The sequence below is a fragment of the Anopheles funestus genome, chromosome 3RL (assembly GCF_943734845.2).
Source record: "Anopheles funestus chromosome 3RL, idAnoFuneDA-416_04, whole genome shotgun sequence".
In the NCBI taxonomy this organism is placed as follows: Eukaryota; Metazoa; Arthropoda; class Insecta; order Diptera; family Culicidae; genus Anopheles; species Anopheles funestus.
In genome coordinates this window covers 9,795,341-9,819,164 of record NC_064599.1, presented here as the reverse complement: position 1 = coordinate 9,819,164, position 23,824 = coordinate 9,795,341, and the positions used below count along the sequence as shown (strand labels likewise).

Below are 23,824 nucleotides of genomic sequence, written 5' to 3'. Positions count from 1 at the left end.
CTTTCAACGGCATATGGTACTGCTCAATCGCTCGACTGCCTGGTATAACCGATCGACCCGTTATGTCAAAAAACAATTGTGCGTTTTGCAAGGAATTTCCAACGTGCATACAAAGTGCGAATGGTGGTGAAATTGTGCTAAATTCGTTTGTTTCTGCCCAGTGAAGTTATTCTTTTTAATTTCCCAAAATGGAAATAGTTGTAGAACGAAGCATTCTTGGAGTTTGCTAACAGCTTTGCTGTTTGATTGAACTACATTACCGAAGGTAAGTCCTTCATTTTGCCAGGTGGCGGTGGTAGCAAAAGATTTTTTTTGTACAATTTTAGGAAATAGCAAAACCTTGCCAATTGGCTATGGCTTTACCAAGTTTATACGTAATCGCGTGGAAATATATGCTGGTTACCTATCTATTTTAGAAGATAATTCCTCTTGTACTGGGTACTGTCTTTGTTCGACGAATTGCTGATATGGTTATGTGATCGTTTCAAAGATAACACAAATAGGAGAATGCAGTTCTCTCACCCTTTCAATCCACCCAGGGGTAACCACAATAAAGGGTGGGTTTGATGTTGTCATTGCCCCATTGGTCATCTGCGTTAAAAAAAAGTCTTATATAAAAGCAACATATCAGCGAAATGCAAGCATTTTTATGCTCAATGCTTCGCAGTGTGGAAAATGGATGATCGAAGCGTCTGCTACTTCCTGGAATTAAACATGAGCAACCAACATGACCACACATGATCAGTTCGCATACCAACTCACGGAGTGTGCGTGTGTGAGTGGCAGATTTTATTTATGCGATGACGTATCGTTTAAGGTCGTTTGAACTTAAATACCTAAACCGGTTCTGCGAGAGCCGTAAAACGTGAGTAACGTAGTAAAAACGCCAGGATGGCGGCTTATTAAAGAATTCCTTTTTATTGCCATGGTGTACCGTCAATGAGTTGATGGGGAAAAGTATTGCAGTAAAATGTTGTACAGTAAAACAAATTATTTAAAATTGAATAAATGTAATTTTCGATGATACCATCATCACCGTTTGCTAATACTGGGGAAAGTTCGATTTCTTCAGCCATGTGTGAGCTTTCTCTTCTCCTTAAATGAACCAATGGTCAAAGCTACGATTGGTTGCGTTGTGGGTTGTGTTGCGGTTTTATGTTTTATTTCTTCCATTAAATTTCTTAACTATGACAGAGTTGTTAATCTTTAGCCCTACGAGACCTGTGAGAATTGATTATTTCAACGGGAAAAGAGAAGGTCCCAAATGATCACACACACAAACATATTAAAAGATTGTCTGGCAACCTACGCCCGGTTCGTCTGTAAGTCCGTGACAACATTTCGCGGCTCACTTCAATGTTAATTTGCTGGCCTAACAGCGTAGCCCCTTTTGGCGAACAACATTTGAGTCATACTCGCGGCAAGAGTTTCTACCCCCCGCAAAACCATCGATACACACACACGGATTGTGTGGAGTTGTAATGCAAAAAGGTTGCACCCGTAGACGCACTGAAGTACACGAGCGAAAGGTACCCACGAAGATGGCTTATGCTTATGTTATGTATGAGAGATGGATCTCGGTGTTATATTTTCATACCACCGCTCAGTTATATACCACCCCTCTGGCACTCGTCTTGACGATCCAGCCATCTCTTGTCTGAATCCCTTAAAGCGAAAAGCCAACGCGCGAAGCCCACCAAATGCAACCACGCGGTTGTGTGAAAAGGGGCAAAAAAAAAAACATTGCCCGAAAAGAAACTTCGTATACAAACTGGGAGTAGAAGCAGAAGGGATATGCTTTTGCAAACGAGACAGATTCGAACGTTCTCACGGTCTCGATTTCGTGCACCGTGTGCCTGCTATGCAGCCCAGCATCCATCGTGCTCCGCAGCGGGCACGGCTAACGTACACAGCAGCATAAGAAGCATAAGCGCCCTCCATTTGCTCCAGTTCTCCTCCTGGCTTTTGGGTCGTTGTTCCAAGCCCACCGGTGTACGTCTCCTTCGTTAATGTCGACGGGAGGTTTTTATTTTGCCGCTTCTTGTATGCTGCTTTTTGGCTTCTTTCGATTGCTCTCTGGTGGAATTTCTGGTGCGGCAAGGGCAGAATATCGGAGCCTTGTGTGGAGTTCGCGGTGCACACGACTTCCTTTCGAGTGCTCCAACCGCGAGCCCACTGATTGCATAAAAGGTCAGATGTGATCTACAATAAAGAGAAAGCAGCGCAATGCGCCATGTATTTTTATATGGTTTAGCACTAAAATTGTAAAATTGCTTAAAAAATTAATGCATTCATGCAGCTAATGGTGACATATTTTAAATTATGGAAAAAGATTCCTTATCTTCTTTCAAATTGCTTTAATGTTTAAAGCAGAGCAAACCGTTCGTGTAATTGGCGATTATTGTTTTGCGTCCAACCAATCGGCATACCAATTCATCCCGCAAGATGGTTGGGCATGTTTTCATGGCGCAAACTGCTGCCTCCAGCCGACAACCGCTGTCTGCAGTGTGTGGTCCTGTACAGCCCTGCACGAAAGGAGCCCATCGTTTCTACTTGCCGACTGTTATTATTTCTCTTGAAATTGACTTCTCTTGCCGTTCCGAACACCAACACCCAGGATCTTCGTTTGGCATTCGATTACCATTTTCTGGTGGTCGCAGGCATCTCCCGTTCCTGTCAAGCCCGTAAGGAGGGTAAAAACAGAAACATCCGTTGGTCGTATCTCCCTCGGGGTTCGTCTGTTACATCTGTAACCCTTTTCAAAGTTGTGGAGCCCGGCCGACAGGCAACTGGGAAGCAAACCGGAGCACCAGCGACCAACAAATGGCAGAGGTCTCTCTCGTCTTCTCTCATGCGGTAGGCTTTGTTCGCGAGGCTTAAGGAGACAGATGACTCGAAAGGGATTGCCCTAACGATGCGAACGTTGCCGCCGTAAAACTGTGCTTTGTGCAACCATTCCTCGTGGGTGTGAGATAGACACAACCAAACCTTTCGCCCACTAATGTCTGCGAACGGTTTGGCATCGATTTTATTATCTTGGTGAGCTATATCTGCACACACCCTCCGGCATGGGGGGTTTTTCTGTTCAAACCAATGCTCAAGTCGAGATTTGAACACAAACCCGACGAGTTATTGAGTTTTGTCGTGACTAACAACACTTGTGTGGCCATTTTCCAAACGAAGATGGTTTAAATTTTGCACTCCACATAGTTTTAACTTAAAACAGAAAGAGTAGATAGTGTTTAACTTAGTTTCGCCTACATCTGATGCGATTTTCAACTTAATTCTTCTCGTGTTCATGACCAAACAGTTTGACTTTTTAGTATATTAATAATATCTGTTCATGATTTTCATAATAAACATTTGTTTTCATACTTTTTAGTGATTTTTCTCGTACAAAAACAATTACTGGGCCGGACTCACTGTTCCGTGGATGGTTTAAACTTGGCAGATATTTGCGAAACGCAAACGTTGGATGTCGTCAGCGAAGGAACGAGCGGGGGAGTATGCCAGGTCATCTGGTTCTATAATGTTCGTGTTCTCGCTAAAACATCAACAGTCGCCTATGCGTGTATGAACGAACGACGAACCTCCTCCGCTGCTGGTTTATAACAGCCCCAAGCTAACGTCGCCTGAGGGTGGGCGCGCAATACAAGGCAAGATCCGCACGCAACAGCGCATTTCATTGATTCGGTGTTCGTGCAGTCAGTGTTTGAATGGAAAAGAACGGCTTGCTAGTGGTTGTGCCGCACAGTCCGCTCACAAACATTGGTTTTGGGGTATGGCCCGTATAGTACACCAAACACGAATCGTGACAACGCGTGGCACATTCCATTGCTAGTTTTTTGTTGTTGCTGTTGTTATTTCTCTCTTTTAATTTTCCTCACAACACCCCTCCACAAGAGGCACACCTTCGTTTGGAAAAGCTTCTTTTTTCTCTTTCATCTCCTCCAGCGATTCCATGTTTTGATGTGTGGAGCGCAAACAACAGTCCGAAGGAATGTGATAATTGCGCCAGGCGGCAATCAAAATATGACGTGATGATGGTTCTGTTTGTCCCGGTATAGTAGTGTTTGTTCGCTCACGTTGTTTACTAACAGAACACGGTGGGTTTGTTTAATGATTGAGGTCGTGGTAAAATGCTCCACAATCAATGGTTTTGTTCGTCTAATGAAGAACGCATTCAATGATGCTACGGTCTGTTCGGACTTAGTAAAATGTTAGTTTATGCTAAATTGCATAAACGCAGGCGCCGTCGCAATGTGTGCGAACTGAAACGTATGGTTAGCTGCTGTACTTAACACATTGTTTTACTTTGTGCTTAACAAATGCTGTACCATTTTTACGAACAAAACGCACGTAACTGCGCCATCAGTTTGTGCCGCGTAAATACATCATCACGTTTCAACCCCCGAACACTGGCAAATGAGCCGAGAAGTGGGTGATCTCATCGCCGTTTTTCGCCCGTAAACAATTTCATTTTGCCTGTGGTGAATTGATGATCGTTGGCGCTTTTGTGGTTCTCTGCCGTGTGGGATACACATCCAAACAAAATGAATCGGTAAAGCTGGCTCATCTTTTTTCCCACCACACACACACCTTCCATGGTGGGATTGAATGTTTTTCCTTTCTCTGCCTCTGAAATACCGATCGTATTTTGATCGTTAATATTTATTTATTCATGCAATTGTACTGGATTGCAATTTATCAATTGATTTCATCGCTTTCCGCTTTCAAATCGAGACGGGTACAAAATAGAAGGGAAAAACAGCTATACGAGAGGTACCCTTTAAAAATGCTTAGCAAAACACTCCGATTTCTTGGTACGATCAGGCCCACAAGACACTTGGGGGTTGAAATGGAGGGAGGAAAATGTGACCTAACTGGAAGCCGCTCGCCGCAAGTGCATGTGCACCGAGCTCTGGCTCTGCGTACCAATCGCGATCGCAATCCGCGTCATTCCCGTTCATCGCCGACCGTTCGGAATAATGGATAAAAAATGAAAAAGTGGTCAACTGTAGAGGAAGTGAATGCGCACAGGCATTGAATTGCAAAAAAAGGTTACAGAAAAAAAAGGCAGACTGCATTAAATGTCACCTCGATCGTGTCAGGCTCTGCTGTGTACGATGTATTCTTCTTTATCGACGCAAAAGACGATGTTGAGTGGTTTCTGCACACTAGCGGTTTGCAATGCCGAAACCCGAATGATGGACCCCCGTTAGGAGACCTGAATTTCATGCGTACCAACAATATGATACTTTTTTTCTTGATTTTTCTGCAAACGATCAGGTCAGGTGGAACTGGTTGTCTGAAGATACGGAAATCTAAACCATGCTGGAAATTTAACCATGAATACAAATATTAAGAAAAGGATTCTTATCCATTAAATTGAGCCATTAATTGCAAGCCGGTGCAAGTTTATTTCGATGTCGTAGAAGACATAAAACGATGTAGAAAGAATTCTCTTTTCATGCATCGTTAAATACATTCTTATCAGAATATTTCTTCAACCCTTGGCTTAACGTATTCCTCCATAAAAATGAAACTTTTCCACAATTGTCCCCTTGTAGGTGTCTTGCACACAGTCTCATCCATCTAGAAGAAGCTCAGCTGATAAATGTCGGAATGAGAATCCTTCGGTTAATTACTCCTCACTCTTCGATCGCTTATTTTACGATCGATCGATGATCTTTCCCGGGGCCCGGTATTTCTCAGACGGGATAAAAGCTATAAAGAATTTGTCGGTTCGGGTGGCCACCATTCGGATTCTTGGAACAGTGACCATTTATCGATTACTACGCCGGGAAACTCCGAGAGAAAGAGAGAAAACTGCAGCACCCTAAAAAAAAGTGTATCCGTCCGATGGAACAAACATAAACGTGAAAGACGATTCGATTTATCGCAACACACTATAGAAATTCTCCTCACGATCGAGATCCGATGATCCATTACCGATCTCAGCACGCCCTTTTAGAGGTGTTTTCTCTTCCAACAAGCATTCCGTGTACCCTGTGTGGAAGCGGGTACCTTAATCGCCGGTTAAGGTTCAAGTTTTTATGATCGTTTTCGATCGAATGCTGCTGATCTGTTGATCGATATTTTGACCGCGCTGTTCGATCGCTTGTTGTCTTTCTATCTCTTCTTTACTGACCTGGGGTTTATTTTCGTATGATGAGGATGGTGGCTTATTCTTCATCGCCCTATACTTCCTCATGGTTGTTGATGGTGGCGGCCAGTTGGCGTTTGATGTGTGGTTCTATATCGCGCCAGGAGATGAAGATTAATGTCCTTCAATCGATGAACGATCTCGTAGGTAAGGGTGTTTTCCAAAGAGAGCTTTCTTTTTCGTTACTTGCTCCGGTGTCTTCTATTTCCTACTACTAGTACTACTATACATCAGTAGGTGAGCTGGTGAGCAAGCTTTTATATACTTAGAAGAATTGAACATATGTTTCTTATATTATACATCATACTGTTCTGATGCATGTATATAATTTAACAGTGCAATACCTGCCAGTATATTGTTGAGAATAGCATTACACATAGCATTCTTGAAGTTTTCAACATTTGGAGAAAGGAATTTCCTTTTACCAACAACTGAAGTTTGTTCCAAACCGCAACTTAAAGTCAGAATATGCTGAGGCACGTTTCTCTGCGATTGACGCTTAAACCGGCCCCGGGAAGAAGGCGCACCGGTTTTGGGAACTCCCAGAAGCAGAACCTTCGTCCGGTCATGCTCGACGCTTCTGGCCCGGCGAAAGCGCACGGGAAAGGTAACTGGTTTTTTGGAATGCACTGTGTAAACCCACCACCTCATCCAGCACGCCATCTTCATCGCCTCGCCACCGTTTCACCTGAGAAATGTTGGGCATATTTACAGTCTTGTTGTGCGGCGGCTGAATGTGTTGATTCGGTGGGAAAAAAACGGCGCTGCGGACACAGGAGCATACGGCTCCGTGCACCTTTATCCACCAAGGAAACAAGGGCACTAGAAAGAGAGAAATATCTCCAAACGAAATACCAGATGAGAAGAAGATCGAACGGAGAACGTGTGTGCAGCATCATCTTGTTGTGTACCTGCCGCGATGTTTGATTCTCGTTCACATCTCACGCCGTATTCTCGTTAGTGATGGACGAGAAGAAACTGAGACAAAAAGCAGAGAATAGCTCAGCATCTCCCAACAATTGCAGAAGGACGAGGGCATAAGGGAACCGGTGCGAACATAAGCAAGGGCAGCAGTTCTTGCCGTTCCTGTGTGTTACCCTAGCGAGCCTGCCAGATTTTAAGGGGCCCCTGAAAGGATACCCGACCCGGCAATGGAAAGGTTGGAGGATGGCAATCGGCCAGACAGGAAGACGAAGCGCAAAAGGACCTGCCGAGAACGAGTGTGAAGAAGAAGGGGCACACATGACGGTGATAAAGTGGCCTCTCCAAAGCGGATGCCGCTGCCGCCACCGCGGCCAAAGCTAAATCTGTCCTTCCTGGAAATCTGTCTGGCGTTCTGGGTGGATTGCCAATGGCTTGCCTGTGTTGCTCTGTGCCATCGTTTGCCACAGGCCCACAGTTTCGTTCGCCGACGCACTCTTCCTCGTGAACGGAACATATCAAGACGTTGGAATATTTTAAGATATTTTGTTTACTTTTTGTGTTGTCCCGCTTTTCCTCGGTTCGCATTCTCTCGTTCGGGTTTCGTTCATCTTGGATTCTTTCGACTCTACCACAGCTCTTTCATATGTGCATAGAAAGCTCAGTGAAGATGTCTGCAAACGGTCACGTAGTCCGACAGTGGCGTAACTTGGGGCTGAGAATGCATATATGGGGAACAATGGAACGAATTTCGGATGTCACCCAGAAGGCTAGGGGAGAACTTATCGACTTATGGCTTTGATGATGTACTAAAATTGTTTATATTGTTATTTTATATACGAACAGTTATGTGAGGAATCCTAGACGTTATATAGTCCCAGATAATTTCACTTTCAATACAAACTCGAAAAATATTGTTCTGTAATCTTATCATACCATAATGCTTTTACTACTCCATTTGACGTCAGCCTTGAAATGATAGAAATCTGTTAAATAAAATACTCATTTTTGAACAGGGTTGAAAGCTTTACGTATCCGCAATAAAAGATATTATTGGAATGTTTTATGGAATGAAGAGTGATATTATTGGTTTTATCCAAATAGTAATACGCCAGTCAATGAGTATGCAATGTTATACGTCATATAATATTAGATCCTTAAAGCATTGACGTCAGCCTCGGTCTGCATTACTTTCAATCTTTTGTACATGTTGTACAAAATAGCCTACAGACAAATCGAAATTGGAGAGTACGGTCCCAGGATGACATCGTTTAACCGCAGGGAGCGTTCATACCTTCAATTCACCGGCGTCTATAAAAAGCCCACCCATAACACTCGCCATAAACGAGCACACACATCACGCCTACACACAAAAGGAAAACCTACGACCGGCGGACGCGTTCATCAAATCTTTGGACGGTTTATGGGAATGCATAAAAATTTATGATTAGCTGTTCTTGAGCGGCCAATGAGACGTGCGTTTCAGATGGAAGTCCCTTCGAGGTTGTGTTCGAGGGAGAAAAGGTGACTTCAGTGACGCGCAACCCCCGGGGGCCTTAACTTCGAGCGACATCTTGGACCGACGAAGATCGATAAGAAAAGCGTGAGAGGAGCCACAGAAAGTTTTGTTGTTGTTTGTACGATTTGTTTCCCCCTTTTTTCCCATTTCTTTCTTAACACTTTGTTGCGGAAGCATGAGGACCAAGTCTTTTTGGGGAGAGAGACGGGGAAGGAGTAAATAATCTTCTGCCTTCCATCGCGATTGCATTCTGCCCGGTTTTATGTTGCATCTTCTCAAAGATATCGTGCCCTTGGTTTGGCACCTCTTCTCACTCTATCCTTACGCGTTGGTTTCGTCCAGTGCTTGAAACCAACTTCGTGTCTGCATTTCGTTATGCACACGTCGTTGCGGTTGGTATGTGAGGGAATTTCCCAGCCAAGGCGCCGCTTTTTACTGTCCCTCAGTCACTTCATACCAATCGTCGCCGTTTCACCCCTTACCTTAGGTTTTTTTTTACAACTCTTGTGGAAGATTTTATGATTGCCTTTTCCCTTTCGGATACTACAATTTGACGAACGAAGCACCAGAACGAAACGGAAAAGGAAAGAATGTATTTTATGCTTTTTTTCTAGTCCTGAATGTACGAGAAAAGGTGCATTTGTATATGAGTGTGCTAGCGTGTGAAGTGTGAAATTTAGACATTATCGATCGGTTTTCCGCTTCTCATCGCATGTGACGCCTTCGCAAGAACCGCGCCGTGTGGGTGAGTGGGTGGTGTTGATGGTGCGTCGAGGAAGAATGATGTTAAACGAACCATTAAGGATCGATTGGAGATGATGGAACAGGAACAGATACTAAACGAATAACCTTAGAATGTTCTCCAATCGATGAAATCTTGTTATAAATTGTATATTTTTCTTCGGACAACTTTGGCAAATATTCGAATGATTGTAATACATGCAAGTCCTTGGAATACATGGAATACAACTTTAAATTTATTTGATTTTATATCATCCAATAATAAGAAATACTCCCGCTGGTTGTTTACCAAAGTATCTTTGATAAGTAAAACAAAGTAATTTTTTTTGTGGAACAAATCTTGTTTACTTCGTCTTTTTCTGCAATAAAAAAATAAATCCCCTAAGGTTATACCCTCAGCCCTTGGACGAAAGGTTGGTACCGTTAGCAGAATGTTCCCGATTTATGTTGCGCTATTCGGTTATTGTTTTTCACCTCTCATGCTATACACGTCCTTCTGGGAAGGATACTTAAGTGTAGGGAGTTTGTTTTCTTTGATCGTTTTCAGAGAAGGAACGAATGCTACAATTCTGAAGAAAATTTCTTTCTGCCGTTGACTACAGATCGTACAGTTACATAATGTTGATCACAGGGAATTTCATTTGAATCTTACCGTCCACTGCTTGATGGATCGTGATCATCGACATCAGCGCTTGGTAACTAAAGGCAAGTAAAGGCCGCAAAAAACACTTCCAAACAAATTATGTCCCACAAACATCTCCTGAGATGGTGGAGACGACGGTATACCATACCAGCGAAGAGGTAGGATCGGGTAATTTATGAATGGTTCTGGTTCGTTTCCGGTGCTGACAAGTGCGGAGCATAATAGTTGCCTGTTGTTAGCTGCGTTTTCTTGTTTGGTGTATTTTTTTTCCAACCCGATTACTATGGGTATTTACAGCGCAACGGCAATGATCTCCATACCGATTACTGTTTTTTTTAAAGCATAAATACACACACCACACAGAGCCCAGAGTGGTTGAGTTATGGGTTGCCCAAAACACTTCACACTGAGTTGCCCTACGGTGCCTCTATGATTCCTTTTTTTTGCTCCGATTCATTCATCGATCGCCTTTAAGTGGTCCCCAACGATGACGACGACAACACGACACAAACACAGCACACTCATTCTCACGATAGCTGTTTTCCTTCTCTATACATGCGTCAGGGGTAAGATGCATGATCGAAACCATATGGCCCCGGAAAATGGCTTTTTCACGCAGCAAATGCATATGCCGATTCCCACGCCGTGATTTCAAGTGGATGTCCTGTTACGTTGGCTGCATTTATGCTGCGTTTGCTTGCTCTCTCGCATCCTTTTTCGGTCAATCGTTGGGAAACTTAGAAACCAAATATTTTAATTTCATTCATGCTTCGTACTCTTCCGACTGACATGGCATTGTTTTTCATTCATGATCTTTCGTATGGTTGGGCGTTTTTTTTTGGAAACCTTATCTGGCTTCTAATAAATTCAGCTTAAACCATTTGCCTTCGATTGAAGCATAAGTACTGGCATATCGGCGTAATGTATGGGTGCAGCAAGAAATGCTAGAAAAAGGGTTTTGTTGTTGTGCTCCGAAATTTGTTTATTTATGAATTGATAATTTACGTATTAAATGCTTGTGTGTGTGTGCGCGCGCTACGTTTTGGGCATACGGAGTAGATCGACAGAAAAATGGATTAAACTAATGCTTGCAGCAGGAATGCATCGTTCCATAATTGTGTATGTGATTCATTCATGAAAAGTGAAGCCCCCGACTCCGTGCAAGTATTTTTTTTTTATTTTGTAAATAAATGTTTTTTTTGCTTTCTTTCAAATTCTCCCAATTTTCATTCTGATGAATGAGTTTGTTTGGGTTATGAAATTTTCTTTGATTGTGGATTTTTTTTCATCATCATCATCATCATCCCAACAGTCCTATGAATTTCTTTGTTTGATATGCCACCCAGCGGATGCAACCAGAAACCGATGCTTACAGAGAATGCGGTCGCAGACCTTCAGGGATAAGTTGTTTTTTTTGTGTGTGTATCGTTGCGATATTTTACCAGCGAGATTATTCAAGTGTGAGATGATTGACAAAAAAATGTTCCCATCGATCGCGCTTGTATTGGCCCTGCCGGCGTCAGGGCGAGTGTGATGGAAAACGATGAACCGAGGATGTAATCTGAGATATGCTCGAAAACATCATAAACCACCAACGGCGACGCCACGTTGAACGAGGCAAAACATACATCGGTGGGCTTAAGGCTTTTCTATTCTAAAACAAAAACAAAAAATCATCTATCCAACAGGATAGAACAGGAAAAACAAAAAATAATTTCGTATGTTTTTGCTGCCCAAAAGACAAATGGTGCCCAAATTATATCGACCATTATTATTATTCTTTCGTTAGTAATCCTAAAACTCGATGTCATCAAAAACAGTACCCGCGCTTGTGCAAGGAAGCAGGGTCATTCGAAATAACATTTTTTTTCCACGAATTTTACGATACAAGCAAAAATAAGATGATTGCTTACTTCCGGCCGGAAAGGTGACGAATATATGAATTGGGCAAAAGGTTTCACAATGCTTTCATATCAGGAAGTATTGATGGGCCGGATGCGAAGAAGAAAAAAACCAAACAATTACCATAGATAGGACCGAAAGCTAGGGTATTACGCTTTGATGTTGGGTTCTTCCTGTTTTCGCAGAACTGTGATACCGAAAACAACAATGAAACAAACAAAACAAATCAGATACATTATCGGGTGGAAATTTTGGAAATGGGAAGTCTTATCGATGTTATGATTAGTAAATTTGTTTTCGTGAGCAATAATGGCGGAGAAGAATTTTTTCCGTTTGTGACTTGTCCTATGTTTGTTGATATGTGGTGCAATTTCTTATCGTTGCCGTGTTGTATCCAACAGATAATATTGATTAAATATTACACTTTCCTTTCGTCGAATAGTTAATTAGACCGTTTTTCGATCTAATCAATAATCCTACTGCGAATGTGTTTTAAATCCTTAAAAAATGTTACGTTTATGTCGCTATATCATGACGTTTGTTTAAATTTTTCCATCCTTGCTTTCCCATCTTCACAATAGTTAAATTTTCTCTAGGGAATGTATTGATGCAAGTAGAACAAAAAACACCCAAAACCAAAGAGGATAACATGCAGAGAAAAAAACCAAACGCAGAAAACGGATATAGTATTTAAGCAAAAGAGCGAGTTAATCGCGATCGCACGAATTTTTTTGGTAAAGGTGCGCAAACGAGAGATGACCAATTCGTTCCGGGTTCTTAAGAGCTGTACGTATGTGATATGTGAAAAAAATCGTGATGGCAAATGTGGTTTCCACAGACCCCGGCCGTCTTGCTTGCCGTTTGCAAAACCCCAGTGGTCGTCACTAAAGAGAGGGGTTCCCTTGGGAAAACAGCAGCAACGAGAGTCGCGCGCCTGTGGCAATCGGTCATAAAAGGGACTTTCACAGCGAAAAGACCAAGAGAAAAAAAAATCATGTGAAAATAAACTGCATTTTACGAAAAGGCAAATAGAGAGAAAGAGCCAGCGCGCACTACAACGCCATCAAACGGGATCGTATCGAATAGTATGCGATCGAAGGGAAAAAAAGGAGAGTAATCAAGAATGAAATATAATAAAATAAAAGGAATAACAAAAAAGAAACAAAGTGCAAGAAGAGAGATTAAAGCATGAGAACGAAACGTGAAAGAGTAAAGCAGGAAGGCAACAGTGAATGAAAGAGTGCGGTAGAGCAGAGTGAAAAATAGAATGAAGCCGTAACATAGCAAGAAGAATGGTACACAACAACATGAAACATAAAAACCCGACAACGCAACATAGCAGCAGGAAATCGGAAAGCAGCAGAGTGAATGAAACGAAATGCATATTCGGGTTCTTCTTTCACGGCCGTGTGCACTTTGGTTGTGTTATGCTCTCGTACAAATTTGGTATTTCTCATGTTGCCCTGGTTCCTATTTTGCTTCTTCTTTCTATCTCTTCTTTTCTTCTTCCTCTTCTTTCGCTGTATGTTTTTTCCCTTGCCCTTTTGTATGTTGCGCCCGTATATGCGCTTTATCTCTCTCGCTTACTTCTCTATCTTATTGTTAGCACTTTTATGCTTGTCGCGGCTTCTTTTTCTTTCTAGCCTCTCTTTCGCACACACACACGCCTTTCTTTCCGAGGGTTAATTTCAAAAGAATTCCATTCTCGATCTTCCTCTCTGTTTTGGGTGGTCGGTCCGCGTGGGCCCCTTCACAACCCATCCTGTCGCTGTAAGACGATCGCATTTTCATGTTTTTTTTGCTCCTTTCTTCACACAAAGGTGCGAGTGAGAGGCACGGTCGCATTTATTATTTTTTTTATTTTCGTTAACTATTGAATGGTGGTTCAGCGCCGTATTCTGGACAGGCACCCACCACCCACAACATATAGAAAAATTTCCCGACCCGAGCATATACTGTTGTGCGGCTTGCCGATGCTAAACATTCCATTTCGATTTGGTTGTGTGAACGTGTGTTATTTTGTTGTTGTACTTCTCTCTGTTACCAAGTGGAAAATTTGTTTCAATACTTCGTTGCAGTTTATACAAACATTTGCGTATTTCTTTTAAACAAAAAGGTATGTTATTATTAGTTTTTTTTTAATTAGGTCCTTAATTTTTTTTCTTTTGCAAAAACTATAAACTTTTGCTTTTGTTAATTTCTTGGGTGTATTTGTGTTAGACAAAACAAACCATAAATACTTCAAGAACAAATTGTCTAAATATTGATTCTATTTCATTGATAATTACTGTCAGAAATATCTTTATTTTTGGAACAAAAGTTTATAATTTTTTCGAGTTTTTTCTTTGATTAGTTATTTAATTTCTTACTTTCAATCAAGTGAATTAAGCTAAATGAGAATTATGGTAAAATAAAACTAAATAAAAATAGTGAAAAAAAATCAGCCGGGCCAATAGTACGGGGCTGCATTCTTCGGGGTGAACATACATAAAGCTGTATGGGTGTGTGCATTAGAAAAGAATGCTGTTAGCAATAGACGCTAAATAACCGCCCGTATCGGTGTGTTGGTGCGACGACCGTGATGGTAGAATGAGTTCATTCATACCTCACCATACATCTTGGTCCGTTTCTTGGGAAAAATACCAAAGAATGAGAGAGGCGCCTCCATCTCAACACACCATCCGCTTGCAATGTAGCATAAAATGCAGGCTCCAAGATATACTGGCTTAGACTGGAGAACGCATAATTATTATGCGGTTTTTTGTTTTTGTTTCAAGTGTGTCTAGTGCTTCAGTTCACCAAGACACGAAACACTGCTTTTGCTTGTCATGTGTTATCTGCAAAACATTTAGCAAACATTCGCTCCGTTTGGGTGCGTTATCAGTTTGTTGTTTTATGATAAGGTTATAACTTTTAGTAGTATTCAACGGATCGGGTCTCGCTCGGGTTTTTGGTTTCGGGAGCTGTTGTTGGCAAGAGAAGAGAAGGTAGTGTTGGTAAGGGTATATCGTATTGCCGTAGCTGACTGTTTGGGGGTTAGTTTCTTGCTGCAGCCACTCGACGAGAGCAGGCTGCGCATGACCGTAAAAAGCAATCTCGTTGTGCAACTTGCCTGAAAGTGCAGTTGTGCCCATACAAACACGCCGTATGTTGTCGTGAGCCGCCGTGCGGTTTTGCTAGTGGCAGACTGTTAAAGCAACCAGTTTTAACTAAAGAGAGAATCACATTGCCCCGGAGTACTTGGCACCTAAAGTTGCTTTAGCACGGCAGTTTACGGTGGCAAGAGTTAGGCATGGAGCGTGCAAAAGATCGTAACTAAATCCACAAAAACGATAGACAAACATGATTTGATTTTAGCGTCTGCAAGGAAAATTGAATCCAAACAGTTTTCGTTTTTTTTTTCATCCCCATTGTCGAGAAAATTCCTTTTTGAATGTGTGTAGAATTTTCTTTCTTGCCAACACCAATACTAGTACGATGCGAGTTTCCACTCCAATGCGCAGCTGTACGATCTGTTTACATTCGAATATACGCTCACTCTCTGTCACGCACACACACGCGCCCCACATGTGCATTTGTACGTGTGCGTGTGTTTGTGCATAAACGCATCTGTTTGTTGTGTTAGATGCAGGAGTGAGTGGGATGGTGCGAGTGAGTGAAAAAGCGAGAGACAAAGAGACGACGACCCTTGGAACGAGGTTGAAGGGCCGCATTCCAAACGCACAGAGAAAACAGAAGGCCCCCTTCGGGGTTTGCAGTGTTCCGATCGATCCGCAGCCATCAGTACGGAGTCGAACGTACTTCGGAAAGGTCGTTTCCATCTTTTGCGACACGAACACACACAGCTGAGAGGGTTGGTAGGAATTTTCCACCCCTCCTCCTTTACTGTAGTAGATGTTAAAGTTTCACTTGTGTGCTTAACACTTTATTGCTTGTGATATATACTGGCGTGCTAAAGCGGGAGTTTGCGGTGCTTATATGGAAACAGTGCTGGGTGTAACATTACACATACGCCCTTATATATAGCACAGAAGGCGGAAGTGATATTTCCGTGCAACTAAGTGCCACCAGTACTGTGTACAACTTCCTTGGGAAAAACCCCTAACCAAATGATTCTATGCTCAACGTTTTCGGCAAATTTATGTTTCACGGCAATACGCTGCTAGTGCAAAGAAAGTGCGCAAAAAACCGGTAGAGTTTGGCCACCCTGCCACAAACCTCTAGCAGGAAGTGAAAGAAAGGGACGAAATTGGCCGTCGACCAAGTGATGTGTGGAACAACCCTGCTCAAGTACACTAGTTCGCCGAAAGAAAAAAGTTGTGAAACTGCGTAGTTAAAGAGACTGGCAAGCTGCTGGCAAGCGAGTTTGGTCTATCCGAAGGCCAACTAATTTTGAAGCGCTGCCAAGAGCCTCTTATAACGGGCGCGCGTGTGATATTGATAAGAATGAAGGGTGGCGACAAGATAAGAGTGTTAAAATCTTTTAGTTACTAAAAAACAGACGGAACTTATCGTAGTATTTATACACCAAAGGATTAATATATATATACACACACACATCGACAAGCTGTTATTTATTGGAGCAAAAACCCCATCATCAGTAACAAACATACTCGTGTACGCCTTACCGGATATTTCCAAAGGTAAGAATCTTTATGGATTGGGTCTGTTATCTTGCTACTGTTTATTGATTTAATAGAATTGTTTTTCACTGTTAAGTAGATTATTTTTTATGTACAAAGATGAATTACAAACAATAGAATGCAAGAAAAGAGAGTATTTGAGTGTGTATGTGCCTTTTACGCAACGATGAACACACTCCAAACCTTGGAACATGCATAATTCGGTCTTTTGAATGCTAAACCGTTTAAACCCAGCAGTGTGTAACGTACCGAAAATGTATTCGAGCGACGTTTCTTTTATTTTCCTCCTCCCGTAGAGGGTAACAAAGTTGGGCCAACTTTCGTAGCCAGAAATGCAAATGGCTGCTGTGTGCCCGGGTCTTGCTACGCACATCCGCCGGAAGCGGCACCATTTATACGTTCCATGGACCCTGTTCGGTTTAATTCTTATTTTATGTTTGTGTTTTGGGGTGCGCTTCACCAAAGGGAGAAGACACAGGGCATGGCAATTGTCCCTTTGCTTACCACCATCGATCGTGTTCGGGACTTACCGGAAGCTATTGGACGCATGAGCGAACCGAATGTTGGGAAATGGGTGATGGTGGGAACGCAGCCACACACATCTGATGCCGAAAACACGATTCTCTCTTCCGGGGGCCCCTAAGTACGAATGGGCTGAGGCGCATGCACTCGCGTAAAACAGCCCGCTGTCTGGCGCACACACGCGGGGACGAACGACCTGCATAATAATAAAAGGGAGAAGCATAGAAGCAAAAAAAAACTATGCTGGGTTACCGGAAGAGGGAAAAGAGAATGGGCAACTGCGTCCTGGGCAAAGTTTGTGCGGCAGAAACAGAATAGAAAGGTGAAAGTACTTTTCTTCCTCTCGTTCAAACTAAACATGGTACGGGGGTATACTGGTATGATCCGTATTATTATAATATATTTTATTTCAAAAGCCATTTCTATATGTTTCCCCTTCTTTTATACGTAATCTACAAATAAGGTTTGTCCGTAGCGAGGAATTTTAAACCGAACTCTGTTGCTATCGAGCACTTTCATTTCATTAAGATTTTTATCGAGTTTAATTGATAAGAATTACAAGAGGCACAAAACAGTAGCTACAAAGTCCAGAAGGTCGTTAGTCAATGTGCTTGCCTTATCTTGATTGATAATGCGGTCTAAATAAATTTAAACCTAGATAGCGTCAAAATAGTTGATCAATCACCGTGAGATGCACTTATTCTGCAACTTGTGCAGTTCATTGCACATCACTCTGTCTACCCTGGAAGCTCGGTATTTCCATTTCCCTTCGATACGAAAAACAGTTATTGGAGAGTCATTGTAAGAACGGAGTAGTGATAGGAACTCCGGAGTGGATTTATGAATCCACTCCGACTCCAACGTATAACAACCGGAATATTCCGGAGTAATCTCCGATATTAACTCCAGATTCAACTGCGGAGTTATAACTCCGGAGTAAACTTCGGAGTAATAACTCCGGAGTAAACTTCGGAGTAATAACTCTGGAGTAAACTTCGGAGTTACTCCGGTAATAACTCGGAGTTACTCCGGAGTTACTCTGCAGTAACTCGGAAGTTTACTCCGGAGTTACTCCGGAATGTCTCGGAGTCGGATTACTCCGACTCCGGGAAAATTTAAGATTTACCCATCAATAGAACGGAGAGCGCATAATCTGCACGAAAAATATGTCTTCTGCTTGATTTTGTTGTACCTTCGACAAGCTAAGAGATGGGAAAAAATACGATCCAATGCTCGTGAAGCGCACGAGAAGAGATCCATCTGGCGCGGGGGGGTGCGATTGCCCTACGGTACCAAAACACCCATCAACCGCTGGTGCTCTGATTTTCGCTTTGTTTTATTATCCCGCTGCGAGAGTAGCGAGTGGTGGTAATGGTGTGGCCGGTTGGCCTCTAGCCGTCGGTGGCAGTACACCGCGCGAGATCTGTGGGAATGGAATGCGGACTTCGACCGGTCACGACAAACCTTTTTTTTTCTTCTCTAGCCGCATGTTTCGCCGTACCTTAGGTGAAGGCTTGCCAAGGAAAAGGGCAAGCAACAGAGAGAAAGAATGGCGCACTTTTCGATGGCTCCTCCGGCTATAGGGGGGTTGGGAGGTTTTGGAAAGGTCGCCCCGTTGTGGTGGGGCACTCAATTTGCTTCGTGTCATGTTGACCAGATAGGTGTTGGCGAACATTGGAACTAAGGTGTGAGCTTATTCTGAGCCCCACCGTGGAATGTTTGTGTCTGAATGAAAGCTCTTACGGAGCAACATTTTCTAACCTCCAAAAAGAGCTTCAAGGAGTACGAGGGAAGTTTTTTTCACTTATTTCGGCAAGCCTGTTATGGATTAAAAAGATCTCCCGATTGGAACATCCCAAAGAGCATCTGTTCTTTCACGGGATCTCATTTTTCATTGTGGTTCGCTTCACATTTTAAACAGCGTACGATCCAGGCATGCGAGATCGGAACAGAGACGATGGGATGGTTAAATTACAACAAGCAAATAGCAATCAGCACCGTTTATGATCTGGCGGCCGTGTGCCACAGAAACATCTGCCTCCGCTTTCCAACACCGAAATGGAATCGAATCGGCAGCTGGCTGTCAACCGCCAGCTAAGACAGCTTCAGACCTGCATTTACCAGGTTTTTCGCTCGCGTGTTGTGTTCGTTTCTGTTTTTGTGTATTCCCGAAAACCAATTCCCTTTCTTTTGGGACGGTGTAGAGAGGGGGTGTAGGGTTAGAAGGGATGAAACGAAAAAACGGCAGGTTGTGTGCATCGCCACCAGGCCGGTCCAATGATCCGTGATCCTTTTGCGGACACTTTCATCCTGCAGCTGCCACTCGTTTGGATATATTGGAACTTTGTGTTTTTTTTTCTTAATTGTTCGACGTGGAAGAGAGTAAGAGCGAGAGCTGCAAGGGTCGTTAAATAGAATTTCTTTCATGTTACGCACACGTACACAGTCCCAGCGCACAGTACATAAGGGTAAAAGGATCCGGGACCACACCGTAAACAACAGCCCCGAAGTAACAAACGTCTCGCCTGTTGAGGGCTGTCAATTCAAACGGCCAGAGCGAAGGGCACGTGTTCTGCATGATGGCTGGTGGTACGCAGTAGGACATTTATGTGTTTCATTTCAATCATTCTTTCTGGTTCGTATTCCCCTTATTTGAAAAGAGGATTATCACTTCCATCAGCTGCACGTTCTCTCTCTCTCTCTTTCTCCTTCTCTCGGTCGAGTCCTTTCTTGTGCGCGCGTGCACCTTCCGCGAAGGATTAGATTCGTTCCGGGCCACGCCATATGGGTCGAGGTCTGTTCTATTTTGTAGGGCACTTTTGCAAGACAGTCAGATAGTGTCATCGAACAGCTTCGCCGGCTTACACACATCCCGTGACCGAGTGACGTACATTGGATGTGAGTTGATTGCACGATATGACCAAACTCTGTTTCTGTATTATATTGTGACACGGTCTGGAATTGCATATTTTTTTTTGCTTACACATGTTTGAGTCATACACACAATTATCAACCTACGTCCCATTTCCGGTCTCGTACACGTGACAGATAATGTATAGGACAGTCACTGGCGCCATTCATATCTGATCCGTTTTGAGCACAGTTGGCAAAAAAAAATCTAAAAAAATATTTCTTTTCTTCTTTCCACTATCTTATCACGTTCCAGATTGTTTTCCTGCAGTTCTCGATAAAGCTGTACCGAATACCGAATACTCCAAGTTTGCTACAAATTGTTCTACAAACTGTTCTGTCCATTGCATACAGTGGGCCCATAGTGTTTGGCACTTCACAATACTACTACCATCCACCTAGCTTTGTACCACCGTCCGGAGGCCAAAGTCATCGGTTGCTGCGCGTCAGTTGCATTGTACATCGCGAGTGGCGGTTGTATACGATTCGGCTCCGTGCACTGTGTGAGTGAACATTTCATGGACCGGCAGTACGATAAAGGTAGCTTGCTGCTTTGTCTGGCCATCTTTGTGCACAAGCTTACGTTCGTGTTCCATTGGGCGCAAAATTACCTGAAGGTTGTATCGCTAGCCCGCGTCCAGCGCACAGCAGGAACAGCAGGTGGTGGTGGAGGAGGAGGAGGCGGCCGAGGAGGTGGACGATCGATTGTGAGCGTCAGCACCGTTTCTACTCCGAAAGTGCCCGACAGCGGCGACATGTGTGAGATGGCACATGCACTATCACTGCCCGCGCCAATCGATCTACCGGACAACAAGCAGAAAGATGACGATCTCGCATGCATGTCACCGGAATACTTTCACATCGAGGAAAATCGGTTACGCACATTTGGCCGCTGGCCGGTATCATTCATCAGTCCGAACGTGCTCGCCCGGTACGGGTTCTACTACGTCGGCACGGACGACACGGTCAAGTGTTATTTCTGCCGGGTGGAGATCGGCCTGTGGGAACCGCAGGACGACGTGATACAGGAGCATCTGCGCTGGTCCCCGTTCTGTCCTCTGCTGAAGAAACGCCCAACGAACAACGTGCCGCTGAATGCGAACTACCTCGATGCGGTCCCGGAACCGAGCTACGATACCTGCGGCATTAGTGTGCGACAGCATTCGTACGCAGAAAATGCCAACGATCGGGCACGGATGGATCTCGATCGCATGAGTGGGGATTCGTGGAGCGGAGCGAGTGACATTAGCAACAGCAGTAGCGGCAGCAGCACCAATGGTGGTGTTGGTGATATTGAACCAATGTCCGGCGTGAGCGGAAACGGCGCTACCGGACTGGTTGGTGGACTGCAGCAAGATCGCGCCTCGATGACGGCGGCCGAATGGAACAATGGTGTGCTAATGGGGGAACACAGTCTAATGCGCCGACCGGAGTATCCGAACTATGCGATCGAGGCCGACCGGTTGAAGACGTACGAGGATTGGCCGACATCGCTGAAGCAAAAGCCGAAACAGCTGAGCGATGCCGGGTTTTTCTACACCGGCAAGAGCGATCGGGTGAAATGCTTCAGCTGCGGCGGTGGCCTAAAGGACTGGGAGCAGGACGATGAGCCGTGGGAACAGCATGCAATCTGGTACAGCAACTGTCACTACCTGCAGCTAATGAAGGGCCGCGAGTTCATTCAAAAGTGTAACGAGCTGAAGGATGCCGGGTCGGCAAACAATGGCACCTCGTCGTCGATGTCGTCTGCCTCCTCGCAACCGTCCACGTCCGGCATCAGTTCCGCTTCGTCGTCGGTTATGAGCACCTCGCCCGCCTCGTCCAGCGGTTTTAGCTCACCGACACCGGCCGCCGATGAGGAACGTACGCTCCGCTGCAGCGACCATTATTCATCCGGCAGCGATGAGGGTGAGGATGACACTGGCAGCAATCGGAAGATACCGTCGGACGGTAAGATCTGCAAGATCTGCTTCGTCAACGAGTATAACACCGCGTTCATGCCGTGCGGACACGTGGTCGCATGCGCCAAATGTGCGTCATCCGTCAACAAATGTCCGCTCTGTCAGCAACCGTTTATCAATGTGCTACGGCTGTACCTGTCGTAAGGAGCCTTATTGCAACGAATCGGCATCATCAGCTCGCTGACACAAAACCAGCTGAGTGTGCTCTAGTTTTTTGGGGAGGAATACACCCAATCCCTGCCTGCTCTTTTATCCCCACCGTTGTTACCTGGGCTGTGCCTATGTATAGGTGAATGGTTGCGGATCCGGTTGTTCTCGATAGGTGGACGATTGATTAATCTCGTATGTAATAATATATTGCCTAACCAGTAAATCACAATCACCCCATACACGTGCCGGGTCTATCGATGCTCGGGTGGTTTGGGTTGAAGAGAACGAAGAGATCCCCATCTACAGACTGCTAGGAAGAGTTAGGAGGCAGTTTCTAATTGATAGAGATAGCGAGGGAGAGAACGAAAAAACGGAAATAGGCGCACATCACCATTAACAGCTCCAGCAGACTTCGCTAAAGAAGGATCGAGAAAACGGAACGTCGTGGTACAGGATGAATATGTGTTACAAGGAAAATCAAATTTTCCTAATACAGTAAGATGCAAACGAACGGTATCAGGGAGTGTGGTAGATATGGAAAAGCAGAAAAAAGCAAATAAGCACCATTTTCGTTCTGGATGTATATCGGTTGATCTGGCTGGCATTTACACTCTGTTTGCGGTTTGACAAACACGCGATCGGTATTATCCGGATCCTGTACAGCTAGGAAGTAAATGAATGTTGACGTTTTGATCAAGTTGGAGCAAGACTAAACCATAGGAATAAATCGCTTCTACGGTTCTGTACCATAAGTATATGACCGTGAACGCACTTCGGTTGCCGTTGGAAATTTTGCTGTTCCTAACATCTTGAAGCTTTTGCTATGGAGCTCTTTTTTTACAATGTAAATGTGAAAAGCATAGCGCTCCCGTTGGGGTTTCAAGTGAGGGACATTTTTATTGGTACTTTATAAATAAAGGATGGCAATTTGTGGTGCGTCAACGGTACCGTGTACTGTGGTAGATAGGTGGTGAACACAAGATGGTGCAACATTTAGATGTAGCAAGAACAATTAAAATGACGCGCAATGCTAGATGTTTTTCAATTTAGTGGTTAAGCTTTTCTCCCGCATCTTGGAGGAAGATGGCGCTGTAGATGAACATTGAACTAATGAGAATTTTTTTTTTGCTGTAGATCCTATTCGAAATGTAAGAAAAAGGGGGATAACAAAACATTTTATATTACAGTAAGAAACATTTAAAAAAACACACAAGAGAAAATACTAAAAAACTGTGCAAAAGAATATTCACACGTATTCTATCAATCCTTAAAGGTGTAGCCCGATCAGTAACATAACAATGCACTCAAACTAGAGCGAGCAGAACAGAAAACGATCTCTCCAGACGAAACAGGAACACAACTGTGTATGATGAAGTACCTAAAACATAGCGATTTTCGAATAACATGATAATTTTCGTGTGGATATAGTGTAAGCTAATCTCATAATAACGTAACAATAAATGGAAATGTAAAGAATAATGTTGAAACTATACACACTGCACCGTGTCGGCTGGGTTTTATTTCCATTCCCTTCTTCCTGATGACCCTTTTTCGTAACGTGGTTGTGAGGCCTTAAGGCTAAAGGATGGCGTGAAGTTTATTTTCATCACTGCGAACTTGCTGCACGTGCGGCATGTTAAGGGGTAACCGGCAGACTCTTTCGTCTGGGTGAATTCATTTTCGGTCCATAAATATCCTCATCATTAGGCCAAACACAAGAGCACCGTTCTTTAATGGTTGTGTTGC

General features: G+C 43.7%; 1 protein-coding gene across 2 annotated transcripts; it reads left to right on the top strand.

The window, feature by feature from the left end:
• The first annotated feature begins 10 nt into the window (after positions 1-10).
• LOC125771305 (death-associated inhibitor of apoptosis 1) lies at positions 11-23,570 on the top strand. Of its 2 annotated transcripts, none has more exons than XM_049441818.1 (2): positions 11-265; positions 20,224-23,570. In XM_049441818.1, exon 2 carries the CDS (start codon positions 20,486-20,488, stop codon positions 22,070-22,072), a length of 1,587 nt encoding a protein of 528 aa, XP_049297775.1. In that variant the 5' UTR covers positions 11-265; positions 20,224-20,485; the 3' UTR covers positions 22,073-23,570. The 2 variants fall into 2 exon arrangements, with proteins under 2 accessions (XP_049297775.1, XP_049297774.1); XM_049441817.1 differs by lacking the exon at positions 11-265 and adding an exon at positions 15,237-16,535.
• Positions 23,571-23,824: the final 254 nt, after the last annotated feature.